Below are 13912 nucleotides of genomic sequence, written 5' to 3'. Positions count from 1 at the left end.
ACCCTGGGGAGGTGGGAAAGCGAGCGATAGACTTGCCACCTTTGGGAGACTGCTCAGCCAGAGGCCGCAGCTGCAGCCGAGAGTTGACATGCATAGTGCCACTCGGACTGGGCAGCAAGGTCCCGAGAGATTTGCACCATTCATTGCCATTTCTCCTTAGCTTTCAAGTACATTTATGACTAGTCATTGTATTACCTAAATATTTACACTACTGCATTTACTATACAATGTCCATTTAACAACAGACATTTTTAGAGACATGGGAACATGAAAAAATAGTTTTCTGTCAAAATTGCAGCTTTAGGAGAAGCAACTGAAACAGGCAAACCTAAATTAGGCTGTCTGCCCTGGAGCAAACGTACTGGGCATGAGAAATTGAACAGCAGGAGGACAAAAAAAAAGTATTAGTTAAGGTTTCTCCTTTATGTCTCCTCTTTAAAGCCAAACAGATTTGCCAGACAGCATATCTGTAAGCTTGCCTGCTGCAAAGCGTCAAACCATATAAAAGAAATATGAAAAGAAACCTTGCCCATTGCATGTTTGCTTTGTTAAAATAAAAAAATCATTTTTTCTTGTTTTCATTCTAATTTCAAGGCCTTTGTATTTTATTCTCCGTTTTAAATTATTTCTATGAGCCATTTCAATGAATTTTCTAGCTTACCTTATTATCTCTTATTTATATTGTTGTGAGCAGACCTGCACGAGCCAGAAAGTAGATTGTATGCCCCAGCAGGTCTTTCCTATTTCTAACTTAAGATTCCATTATAATTGTGTTCCAGCCTGCAGTGTCACCTGTTGTATTTGTTAAATGCTATCTTTATTTACAGCAACAGTAAGCTGTTTGGTTTTTTTTATAAAATACTGGAAAATACATAGAAGAAATGAAGCATTTGCACAACTGTCCTGTCAAAAGCCCCTTAAATTCTGTCACTGTCTTTATCTTCAGTCCACTGTCAATTTTGATATTTTGATGACAGATGCCAGCTTTCATGTTTGTGTTCTCATCTACTATCTAGTTTTCACAAATAATTATTTTGAATGATAGCTTTTTATCTTTGTTCCTTATGAAACAGTCTATGAGTTAGTCCAAAATATTTATGAAGCTCATTAATGCTCAAAGTCTATTTTAAACATGGACATGGCAAAGCTATGTTCTACTGTATTTTCCTGTATATCTCTGGCTATATATCTGTATATATGGATATGTAGTATGGATTTACTTCTAAAAGTCTAAGGCAACATGAGAAAAGGTTAAGTATACTGTAAATGCTTGCTTGGAGTAGTATTGCCTTAAAGTAAGTTTTTGAAGAGAAAAACTATATGCATTTAAAATGTTTTGATTTAGGATTTAGCTGTACTTTGCTGAATCAGTAAACAGAAATAAGGATTTCTAAGTTCAGAAATATTTTTAGTGAAATGATGAGGTGGTATAGGCCCGTGATATACTGAATAAAAGCATCAGTCCTAAGGGAACATACAGTATAATATATTTTTTAGGATAAAACTACTTTGTTAAAAATATACTGTTCATGCTTTAAATACAAATGTATTTTTGGGTAAATAGAGAAAATTTCCAAACAAGAAATTATGCTTTTTTTTTTAAATACTCTTAAGGAAATACTTCAGCCATAAGATAAGGTGGTAAAGGTAGCCTAAGGTTAATCACAACTGGAAGAATAATTTAGGCTTTAGCATGCTTTATTTTTAAGTCAATTTCAGCTTGACCTGAGAATAGGTTCCCCAGACTTCAGTGCTGAGAACCTGCCTTCTACAAAACAGGAACTTTGAGTGATTCAAATTGCTGCTAAAATATATTCTTTGCTGTTCAGACTGCTAAAAGCTTTTTTACAAAGAACAGCTGGAACCCTTGTAACTTGGTGATGGGAGAGATGACATATATGAGTTTATTATAAAGAGATAGGTTTTGGGTTTTGTGGTTTGTTTTTTTTAAGCCCTTCTCAGTAGCTGTGACTTCTAAGTGCTGTGAAACAGCTCGGGGAGGCTTTATTGGAAGCTTTTATCTCGATTTCAGCCCTAAGTTCAGGGTTTGTATTTTCTGAAGAGGTGGAAGGATTCTGTGCAGGAGATGTGCTAAATTATTTTTTTTAAATATTCAAAAACTTGTTTCCCCTTTAAAATGAAGTTTTCCATTCCAGGAAGTTCAGTATGCAGAATTTTAAGTATCCTCAAGGATATTTTGCAAAAGCTGAGCAGCTCAGTCCTATGTGTGGAATCATTAACTTATGTATGAATAAGACAATAGAGGATGATCATTGCCATGTAAAGTATTTGTGTGCACGTCTCTTACATTTTTATGTAAAATTTCCTGTACAACTGAAGAGCAAATGGCTTTTGGTTTTTTAACAGGCAGCTTCTAAGTTCACCCCTCTCGCTATCAGAAGAGGAATTGCTAAGAATGAGGCAAGAGCTGCACTGCTGCTTCTCTCAGATGGACAGTAGCTTGTCTTGGCCCAAGATAAGAGCAAGAACCTTGCTTCAGACTTTCGAGGCAGAGCAGAGGGACAGAGAACTGCTGAAAGTCGACCAGAATTTAGCAATGACCAATAAACAGGTGGGAATGGTGTGGGATCAGTGTGGGGATGTGCAAAGGGTTCACGGGTGTATCTGCAGGTTGTTGGCCTCAGCTGCAGATCTGGGTCCAGAGCTTCTACATAGGTGTGACAGCGGTGCACACTTGTCCTGTCTGTGTCGGTCAGTGGACCTTAAAGATAATGGTTTGGGTAGCAGTTGGATAAATATTTTCTTCACGTACGCCTGCATATTTCTGCTGCTTGCATGTCCTCCAGCTTTCCCAAGAAGAAGGCATAGGTATAAAGAAGCAGATGGCAGCCCCTACACAGTACTAAATTTGGCACTAAATCAAGGAAAGGTTTAGGGAGGTTTTTTAGGGGAATTTCCTACACTGTCTTGTCCGTGTAGGAAAGCGGTGAGGAACATTAATTCCTTCAGTAAAATATAAAACCTGTGGAATCCTAAATTATTTTCAACTCTTAAATAGGAGGAAGAAAAGTGTTTCCTGTGCAAATTGTATCCAGTACCATCATAAGAACTTTCCCTTGCTTTCGTTTTGTTCGGTTATGTTTTCTAATTTGGGTTAACTGTACTAGGAATTAGCCTAGTTCAAAGCCTTAATCATTTCTAAAGTACTAAAGAAGGGAAATGACTTTGCAAAGCCTTGTAGTTGAACAGATGTTATCATTTCCCAAGAGTACATTATACTTAGTTGATATTCTCATGAAGAAATATAAAGGTCAAGAATAATTTGATTACATGGAACGGTGCCCCTTAATACTATCACGGTTCATTTGTGATTCATATACTGTGTCTTGAAAACAATGTCGTTCTTAAATTAATATTCTTTGTTCATTTTTAACCGTACAGAGGAGACAACATATCAGTTAAAATCTTCTCTTATTATCACTGCTAAAGCTTGTTTAAAGTCAAATTTATGTGCTAGCAGTTTTCGTGGAAAGAGTGAATATATAATTCTGCTTGAAAGAAATTAAAAATGAAATTTCCAACTTTGAATGTCTGAAAGAAATCTTCTGAGTCAATAGGCAGCACCTTCATTTCAGATGTTCTCAGTGAAAGTTATCCTTGCCAAGTGTTTCATTAATTGGTGGATCTGCAAATAATAATCTTAATGTTAGCATCCTTATATACCTCTTAGAAATAAAGCATTTGGTGCTCATCTTCTTACAGCAACATTCTAAAATGAAAAGAACAGGATCCAGGAATAGAAATAAGGTAGATATTCTGAAGAAATCTTTACAGGACAAAATTTTCATTTATGAAGACTTGGTGAAAGATGAAAATTTGAATAAGGTAAGTGAAACTTTGTTGTACTGAGGACAAAGACTAGATCTTTAGTAATTAACGAATGACATTTTTCTGTCAATGTGAATAAGCATGTGAATAAGAAGATTAAAAAAGACATGAGGTATAGTAGCATAATGCATCTCTCTACTCTTGCATGCATTTGTCAAGATGTTGTATTTGAAGCTTAATGGTTTTGGCTTTGTTTTAATTTAATTTCAGTTACAGAACTGATTTCATGTCTCACCCTTTTTTCTTCTGGTTGTTCTGCGGCTTGGCATATGCAAGACTCCCCTAGATCCCGTGGTTTTCTTAGTAAGGCTTTCAAAACATAGAATCATAGAATTATAGAATAGTTTGGGTTGGAAGGGACCTTTAAAGGTCATCTAGTCCAACCCCCCTTCAATGAGCAGGGACATCTTCAACTGGATCAGGCTGCTCAGAGCCCCGTCCAGCCCGAGCTTGAACGTTTCTCTGGGGAAACCTGTTCCAGTGTTTCACCACCCTCATTTCTTCCTTATATCTATTCTAAATCTACCCTCTTTTAGTTTAAAACTATTACCCCTTGTCCTATTGCAACAGGCCCTGCTAAAAAGTTTGTCCCCGTCTTTATTATAAGCCCCCTTTAAGTACAGAAAGGCTGCTATAAGGTCTCCCCAAAGCCTTGTCTTCTCCAGGCTGAACAACTCCAACTCTCTCAGCTTTTCTTCATAGGAGAGGTGCTCCATCCCTCTGATCAATTCATGGCCCTCCTCTGGACCCGCTCCAACAGGTCCATGTCTTTCCTTTGCTGAGGGCTCCAGAGCTGGACGCAGCACTGCAGTTGGGGTCTCACAAGGGCAGAGCAGAGGGGCAGAATCACCTCCCTCGACCTGCTGGCCACACTGCTTTTGATGCAGCCCAGAATACAGTTGGCTTTCAGTTCAGCAAGATTTAGTTTTTGGACCTCTCCTAATGCTCTGAAAACCCAGAAATGGGTTCTTAGATCCAAAGACCCCTTGTATTGGGGCTGAGTCTCTTTGTACAGAGCTTATGGAAAGGTAGCCTTGATTCCGGTGGGTATCTTTTAAAAGGCTCACAGCCACAGTGTGAAGTTAATGCTTAAGGAATGAGTAGGTCCAATGTCAATATGGGTTTTTGAAGGCTTTTTCCTTCTCTGCTAACAGATGTTCCATGAGGTCTTGTTCATGTTCCCTAACCTTCTTCTCCTCTTCCCCACTTGTAAAATATGAGTAATACTACCTCTGTATATCAGAGGAACACTATAGTGATAACTATGTTAGCCATAGGCAGTGCAAAGCTATAAGAACTATGCAGAACAAGCAGGTGCTATGGATAGTTAAAAATAGTTTCACAAATGATTGCAATACCAATTTTAGTACAATTTTGGACAAAATTTGGGTTTTACACCTTTTTCCTGAGCTTTTTATACTTGTGTCCTGAGGAATGAAAAATACTGGGTCGACATGTTTATTCAGAAATAATTTCACTTTATGTGAGAGCAACATCGTTAGTATTGGTTGCAGATAATAAAAGCAAATGTTTATCTAGTCCAGCACATAGTGTTTGAAAGTGAGAGCAGGTGGTTGAGCAAGAATTCAACAAGTGGGCAAGTGTATTCTGGCACTCTTTTTAATAATTTAATTACTCTGGTCCAAGAATGCCCTAATCCTTTAATGGAGGCATTTAAACTTCTGGCTGCAATACCTGATGCCCTGACCTCCAAAATGTAGATACTTTTTTTTTTTACTGTTGCTTGAAAGTACAGTGGAGTATGGGCTAAGCTCTTATGTTACAGTAAGTACTGAATACTTGTTTGGTATGAATACTGCCTGACGTTTTTCTTAGCATCTTGTTTTAAAATTGGAAAGTTAGCTTCTCTAAGCCTCATTGTTTCAGTTTTATATGCCCCATATGGCATACCTGTTGTTGTTCTGATTGAATGGCTGCACATTAGTTATACAAAGCCAAATGCTTTGGGCTTTTCACAATAAGGAGGCTAAACTGTTGTTAAGGAAAATTATTAGGTCTCACATTGTTCTTAGAACACAGAAGTATTGCAAGAAACCTTATGCTGATCACTGAAGTAGAGTTTCATTCTTTTGGCTGTTGCTATGTGTTGCCTTGTTCCTCATTTAGAATCTTAAACTTCTAAATTTTGCATTAATGTGAACAATTTTATCATCTAACTCAAAATCAACCATCTGAAATTGCAGACAGTTCAAGGCAGGGAACAAGGACTATGGAGCAACACAGCTCTGCTGTGTTTCTGCCTTCACTGCTGCTGTTCTGTCTCACTACAGGATGGCTGTAAAATGGTTTCCAGCTAATGCTTATGAAAGCAGTAGCAGGAGGATGTGTTTTGTAATACTGTAAAACAGCCATGACAGAGAAGAACAACTCATAGACAGGACGTAGCGAGCTGGGAGGCCACAGCAAAAAGTTTGAAGCCTAGTCTTGGGGCACCTGAGAGTATCACTGACCTTGCTGTGAGGAATCTTCAGAAGCAGACTAGATCACTTCTTGTGTGTTTCATAGCTGTCTTGAGCTGTCTTTGAGCTGTGCATGAGGAATAGCTGTTCCTTTCTGAAATAGCAGTTACCTACCTCCAAAGAAACAGTGGTAAAAATATTGACATTCTTTAGTCTGTTTTCCCTGCTAGGCTTAAAAACCCAATAATAAGACTTGCGTGAGAAATGTATTTGAGGTTGCAGGTAATCAAGTACTTTTTCAGATTATTCCCTTTATGTGTTATATTTAGGACTGAGACAACACTAGTTAGCAATTAGTCTGAATTAAATGTGGAATTTAGAAGTTGGTGCTTTCAAGCAATGGACTAATCATAGTGTGTTTACAGCATTGGCAATTTTTTGTGTAGTTTGGATGTTTCAGGTGGAATCAGCAGCAAATGTTCAGACCTACGGGAGCTGATTCATCATAACCAAAGTAGTTTGACACTCTGATAATATTGTGTCAAGTAGTGCAATGTCAAGCAGTATTTTAGTCTTCTGTTTGGTATGATAAAAAGCTTCAGGAATGGCTAAGGTATATTAGTTTAAAACTAATTTATAATTTAGTTTATAATCAATATTTGGTCCAGCTTCTACTGAAGTCATCTTCTGTGTCACACTGAAGTTAGGTCTACTTGCAAGCTTTGATTTTTCACTAATGTATTTCTGTTTGCAGAGCTGTGATTTCAGAGCTGACAGGAGGCAGAAGGAAACTCAAGTGGCTAGGGTCAGATAGTACTACCAGATGAGTAACACAATATTTTGTTCAGTTAAGAGCAGTTAATTTACTATATAATGTTGAATAGATGCTGAATGATAAAGCTGAACATCATTCCCATGTATTTGGGTGTGCTTAATGTATGGTTTTGTCCTTAGTAATATACAAATAGTATCTAGTTTTGCAGTTTGAACCATAAATCTTATGATTCATGAAATAAACCAAACATACCCTATAAACCAGGTGTTATTTGAAGTAGTTGACAAAAATGTTTGTCATCAGTGTCATCTCTCATGCCTTTGAATTCAGCTGCAATTAAAATATACATTCTTGTGCTTTAGAAGTGAACTTGAGTTGTCAAACTCCATTTCCATCCTTATTCATTATTCATTTTAATGGGTTCAAACTTCTGCTAAAGGTGATCACTCATTTACTCATTCATCCATTCATTATTCATTCATCCATCCCCAGATTTCATACATGTATAATTAATTTAAAATCCTTGAGTTTGAAACTGAGCCTCCTGTGAAGAAAAAAGCAAACTTTAAATTCAGTTGTGTCCACACACCTGTCAAAACATTTTTCTGTAATTTTTTTTGTCTGAATTCTGAAAGGTTTATAGCACATCCTGTTCCTAAACCACAAAGGCAGCCTTCAGATATTGCTTACTAATTTTGTGTCATATAAAACAAAGCATACGTCAAGCATATATTTTCCCCTGCTTTGAGATAGCGTAAAAATGTGTGTATTCTGTCAGGCAGTATCTTAGATGTGTAAAAAAAAGCTGAAAGAAAAGCAGGACCAGCTCTTCAGTGTGTGTATGTTGTCATAACTCATTCAAGCTAGTAGTGTTGTAATAATTTCTATTAGTTAAGAAGCTGCCCTAATATGCTGAATAGGGAACATCACATAGACTATGAAGCATTAGTTGTTTTAAAAATGGACCTGTTTATGTCTAGTCAGACAGGTCTGCTTGATTTTTTTTTTTTCTTTTTCCCCATTCCTTGAATGGGTGCTATTGTAATAAAAATCATAATATAAACCATGTAGTCTCTTGCAACAACATCATTGGTGGTTCTCATCCATCTTCATTTTCTTGCTTTTAAGTAAACTCAAAACTCAGTGTGGCCAAAGTTTTGAAAGGTGGCTTGTGTCGTTAGTTGTCCAACCTGGTTCATTTCTAACATGAATTGCCCCTTTAAGTGATGTCTGCTGCAGTGATGCATCTCCCTGAACACTGTGCTAGGTAGCAGCTGTTGTTAGCGAAATATTAAGTGTCTGGCTGAACCAAACAGAAATTCCTTGCCTGCCTTTAGAAGCTGCTACTTCTGATATTTGTTAATATGTCTGTTTTACTATTAAGGACTCACTTCCATTCCACCCTCTCTTTAAGAATCACCTGAGAGCGCAACAACTTTCACAACTGACAAGGGGGGTGAGGGCAAGTCAATGGAAACTTCACAACTGAGACCTTAAAAAATGGGACAATCGGACAACACAGCTCTGAGAACTGCTAATTGCTTTTGAGAACATTGTCTTGAGTCACAGTGATCACTAGTATAACAATTAATTCAGTGTGCCTTTTGGAACAAAACCTTGAGTCTTATTTGAGAAATCAGTCTTGTGCACAGGCTTTTGAAGAAAGATTATTACTATTATTACTGTTTTCAATATTTGCCTCGGCACTGAGGTGTTCTGGCTTCTAGGCCTTAGTCTTATGTCACTGGCTTATAAGAATATCTTGAAATAACGCTTTGGATTTTGAAAATAATTTTGCTTTGAGAAGATAAATAAACCAAAACAAACAAAAAACCTCCCCAAAAAACTGAGTTACGGTGGGATTGGCTGTCTTGTGCTATCTATATCAAAGTCGTGACTTGTAGGATGTTCTGCGGAAGTTTTTATCTTTGATTTCCGATCACAGTACAGTGTACACCTTTGAATGCCTGTGAATTGCTGGACTGCGAGCTTAAATGCAAAAGTTACTTTTCAGTAAAATGCATTCTACAGAAAACAAAAGGCCTCAAATTCACTGTAATAGGTTTCTTGCCTCCCTGAAAAGAACATAGTAGGTATAAATAAAAACCTATTACTATTATTGATTTTTTTCCTACTGGAAGCTGAAACATAGAAACAAGCAATAGATATTTCTGGATCTATCCTAAGGTAAATGTTATCTACTTATTTTTGAACATGTACTGGAAGGCAGCTCAGCTCTTTTTCCATAAACTCCCAATTTTGGCCATCTCTCTTGCTTTTCGTTGGAGATCTGTCTCCTATGTTTAAAAATAACACCCTAGTTTTTAGCATTTTTGTTACCCTATTTCCAATATGATCTGAGTTCAATTCTCCTAACTCAAATATCCCATTTTATTGTAACCCCATATGCTTACTCTTATTATTTAGTGTCACACACCTACATTATTGAAGGTCGATATGTTAGATTAACAGTAATGCTGAGAGACAATGCCTGTCTTTTAAGATGGAGATTTGTTAACGATATCAAGAAAATGAATCTTGCCTCTACTTTGTGTCTGTAGCATGATTTCTTACTCTTGTGTTATAATTGCCTTAATTCACGTTACCTTCAGGAAATATTTCCTACTAACCTTCCTTCTTTTGCATTCAAGGACATTCCTGATGATGTAATGGAGACTTTGGAGGGTATCAAATGAGCATGAATGGGAGCATATGTGGTTCCAAATCACATTTTAAATTTAGCTCTACCTACTGGCTCATAGAATTTGTGTAATACCCAATCACTTTTAGCAGGTCCCTTATCATTAAAATTTCCAGAGAAGATTCATGAGCATCGTGTTACATATTTATCATCTTAGGGATCTAAAAACTTGGTGGAAGTCTCCTTAAATGCTCCTTTAAAGCTACTCATTCATAGAGTCAATAATATCTAATTCTGATTAGCATGAATAGAAAGCTAATAAGGTTTTAATGTCTTGAGTACATAACCATCTCTATTTGTGCAAAGATACTCGGAGGGGCAAAATCAGGTCTTCTGCCAATGGGAAGTCATACAGTGTCTGAAGCCTACAGTTGACATTTACAGTGTTGTAGTTCACACTTGTAGGGCAAATACTGTTGGGTTTTTTATTCTTATGTTAGGGACTGGTAAAACTGTAGAGAGATTAAGACTGCATAAATAAAGGCATATGACAGGATGCCTACCGTGCTAAGATACTGACCATGTAGGTATCTCAATTAATAGGGATGCTCATCTCTGCCTGTTGTTTGAGAGAGGCCAAACTTAATGGGATAAATACTTTTCCAGAGGATGCAAATGTGAGTACCTGCTCTCAGGTACCATGGTGACGGTGATAGTAAACTTAAAACTTATTTAAGAGTTTTTTAGATGCTTCCTTTGGTTGTGGTGGTTCTGTTCTTTCACAGGCAGTAGTTACTTATGTGTTAAAACACATAATACTGGAAACTTCTGAAAATGCTTATTTCTGAAACCTTTTTTTTTGTATGCTGTGAAACCTATCAGATTATATTTGTCAGGACTAAAAGAGAGTTTAGAGGTAGAGTGAGGAAAAACCCTGCACTCCGATACCCAGCAGTGTACAGATGGGCTGTTTCAGTGCTTGGCTTTATTCTCAATTCAGTGTGTAGGGCAGCAGTTGACACCAACACCAAGTAGTAGAGACGGAGCTCTCATGGTTGCATGTGCTTTCTGTGTCTTCTCTCTCTTACAGTCCAGCTTCTGGGCCCATGAGGATAATACAAGGAGAGAGAATAAACACAAGCTGATAATTATTTACTGTCTTTGAGGATTCAGTCACCCAAATGTTACATATGCAGTGTAGCCATCAATGTCTAACCTAGACATCCACACTTACATGTCAGTGGAACAATATTTTTTAGGATATGAAGCATACTGAGAAGTACCTTTCCTTTTCTTTGAATACAAAGGGAGCTTAGAGTGACAAGCTTGGATGGAAGCGTCTGAAGAGGGTAATTGCAGATGGCTACTATCCACATTGTCCTGCAGAAAAATGGTCACAGTGGCAATATCACTGGCTGTGAGTGTCAGTGGTGTAGCATGGAGAGCTCATCAGTCATGTAGCATTTGATAGTGAGCTTGCCTTTGATAGTGCTTGCCTTTCACCCTTGGATAATTTCTGTGCATGTCCCATCAGATGGGTGGCAGCAATGTAGCTGTTGAGTTAAATCATTTTGATTTAATTCTGTTCGATGTCCATTCAATCCACTTTGAAATCCATTTCCAATAGACTGTTGATTTACAGTTTAACTTTGTTTTATGTAAGAATATTTTCGGTTATTTGTTTAAAGACTAGTGGGTTGATTTTCATTGGTCAGTATTAACTGACACTTGCTAATTTGAAACTAAATACAGTCTTTCGATTCATTTTGTATATTTGCTGAATAGAAGGATATATTTTATCTTCCCATTTAACCAATTACATAGTTAAGCGTAGGTTTATTTATAATTTTAATTTTAAATTTTATTATATTAAAAATTATATAGACTTCTATTTTAGGTTAGTATTTAATATGGAAGTTAAAATTCACCTAAAACAAAGCCCGATCTCTCTGAAATATCTGACCTACTGTAGTATTTTTTTGATCACTTAAAGACAATGAAATCTTGGAATTTAATGTTAAAAGCAATTTTTTAAATAATATATTACATTATAAGGTAGCAGCATTTATTTCTTTGCTGCTTGTTACAGAATACTAAAACCATGAACATGCGTGTAAGGTTTTTTGTTAACCTTGTTACTTTTGTTTTGTTTTTTTTTAGGTTAAATACGAATTGCTGCTTGAGAAAGAGTGTCAGCTGCACGATCTGGAAAATAAACTTGGAGAATATATTGCTTCTTTAGCCTTTCGAAAGACTGTTAAAAAATCCAAAATGTTGGAGCTGTATACCGCTATCATAAGTATACAAGCTCTGCTCTTTGAACAACTGAGCACGTCAAAAACCCTGTCAAAATTGGAATGTATTCAGATTTTAGAAGCACAAAATCCTGTAAGTAATTAAGTTCTGAAAAGGAAAAATGCCTGTTAGGAGACAGCAACTGTCACAGTAGCTTATTTGACTTCGATTTAGCTGTGCTGGTTTGCAGCTCCTGGTGGCCCAGCCTTTAATTTCTGTGATTATGTGGTCTTTAATGCACTCAGTAAAAGAAATAAAGAGGTGGAAAGCATTAGAGCCAGTGAATATTGTCTATTATTGTTAGTATTAGTATTACTAATTATTTATTATAGCAGCATCCAGAGATCTACAGTCAGAAAAAGCAGTATTTTGGTGGGTAGTTAATATTGAAGTTTTGTTGATCGCAAGGAAGACAATTGGGAAGTGATTGTGAGTCCTGACTAGGATAGCGTGTAAATTGTCATGACTGTGTTACAGAATTGTTCATGTTATAGTACCATCCATATAGTAAAATCCATAACCACACGATATGCATCAGTCATCAAGTTTTTATAGATCATATATACAGCCTCCTACCTGTCTGCCTCCCTCCAACTATGCTCATACTGTTTAAATAGCAGAAACTTCGGAAAAGCTTCTTCCATTCATCGTATTTATTACGTACGTGGTATGTGCCAGTTTTCTAATCCTTTTTTAATACTTCAGTGCTCTGTATTCATGAAGATTTTTTTTTTGTACTTCTGCTATTTGCAACCATCCAAGTGAGGCTTGGGAGAGCACCGGAGTAGAACAAACAAAATGGGTTTTTAAGAGCAAAGCCTCTTTGCTAGAGGGCATCATTAGACAGCTATTGCTGTGAAAACTCCTGGGTAAATTTTAATACTGTCACCTCTACAGAGTTTCTCTTAGAATGGCAGTTAGGATGCTTATATGTTTCCAGTTCTGTTTAAATCTGTGTTAAATCTGTAAGAAATAGTGAAAGTTGTATGGAGATGGAATATTAAAAATAACTTCATCTGGAATTATAGCCTTTTATTCAGTAAGTGTAAAAGGGCTCTGAAAGAGATTGCTTTTAGCTTCTCTGTCCCTGGACAGATGAAGAAAAAGCATTGAAAGACAGACAGAAGAGAGATCTAGAGTAGCTAGCACTGGATTCTTTAGCCCACTATTTTAGGCATTGTTTAAAGTGCCTGTTAGGCTTGGTGTACGGGGGCTGCCTCCAGGTGATCAAACCTTCCTTTCTTGCTGTGTTTTATTTCTGCTCCTTTGTTGTACTAGCTGGCAAATTTAAACACCTGTTACTTTAAAACAAATATATCCGAATACACGGGATTCCCTAATGCTAATGATGACATTGATAGTTTTGTCAGCGAAACAAACACATCCGGCTATATGTGAATTTACTTCATCCCTTTAGGATAGCAAAGTAATATTCAGTTTTGGTGTTAGGAGAGTGATCTAAGCTCCAGTGTCAAATCTTGCTGACCAGAGAACAGATACATAGGGATACCACGCTCCAATGAATTTCTAGTCTTAACACAGCTGATGAAATGGCAGAATAAATTAAAATTCAGCACGTTCTACAAGCTACACTTTGGGAAGTAGGGCACTGAGATATTAAGCAACTTGTTCGAGGTCAAGCAAAATGACATTGGAAAACTGGAATATGAAGCCATCTTTCTGATGTCTAGTTTGACTCTGACCAAGGAGAGATCTTTGGCACGAGGTTCCAGTCCACTTAAGACTTTTGGTTTTCAACCCTTTGATTTTCAGAGCATTGTATTTTTACCCTAATTTTAGCACACTAAAGGTGAGTTATTGTCTTTTAACTTCAAACCTCTTTGATGTTAGCTGTTGATCCAGTATAGCTAAAACTAGTCAGTCTGAGTTTCTTATGTAGTTTCAGTGGTTTTATGCAGCTTAGATGAATTC

General features: G+C 36.9%; 1 protein-coding gene across 1 annotated transcript in view; it reads left to right on the top strand.

Moving 5' to 3' along the window:
• EVC2 (EvC ciliary complex subunit 2) overlaps window positions 1-13912 on the top strand; it is an 81121-nt gene that overhangs the window by 53909 nt on the left and 13300 nt on the right. The window contains 3 exon segments of the mRNA XM_075091885.1: window positions 2372-2572; window positions 3724-3846; window positions 11846-12073. Of these exon segments, the coding sequence (XP_074947986.1) occupies window positions 2372-2572; window positions 3724-3846; window positions 11846-12073 (552 nt within the window).

The sequence above is a fragment of the Phalacrocorax aristotelis genome, chromosome 4, assembly GCF_949628215.1.
Source record: "Phalacrocorax aristotelis chromosome 4, bGulAri2.1, whole genome shotgun sequence".
In the NCBI taxonomy this organism is placed as follows: domain Eukaryota; kingdom Metazoa; phylum Chordata; class Aves; order Suliformes; family Phalacrocoracidae; genus Phalacrocorax; species Phalacrocorax aristotelis.
Note: the sequence above shows the minus strand (reverse complement) of the source record. Positions and strands in the feature narration are given on the sequence as shown.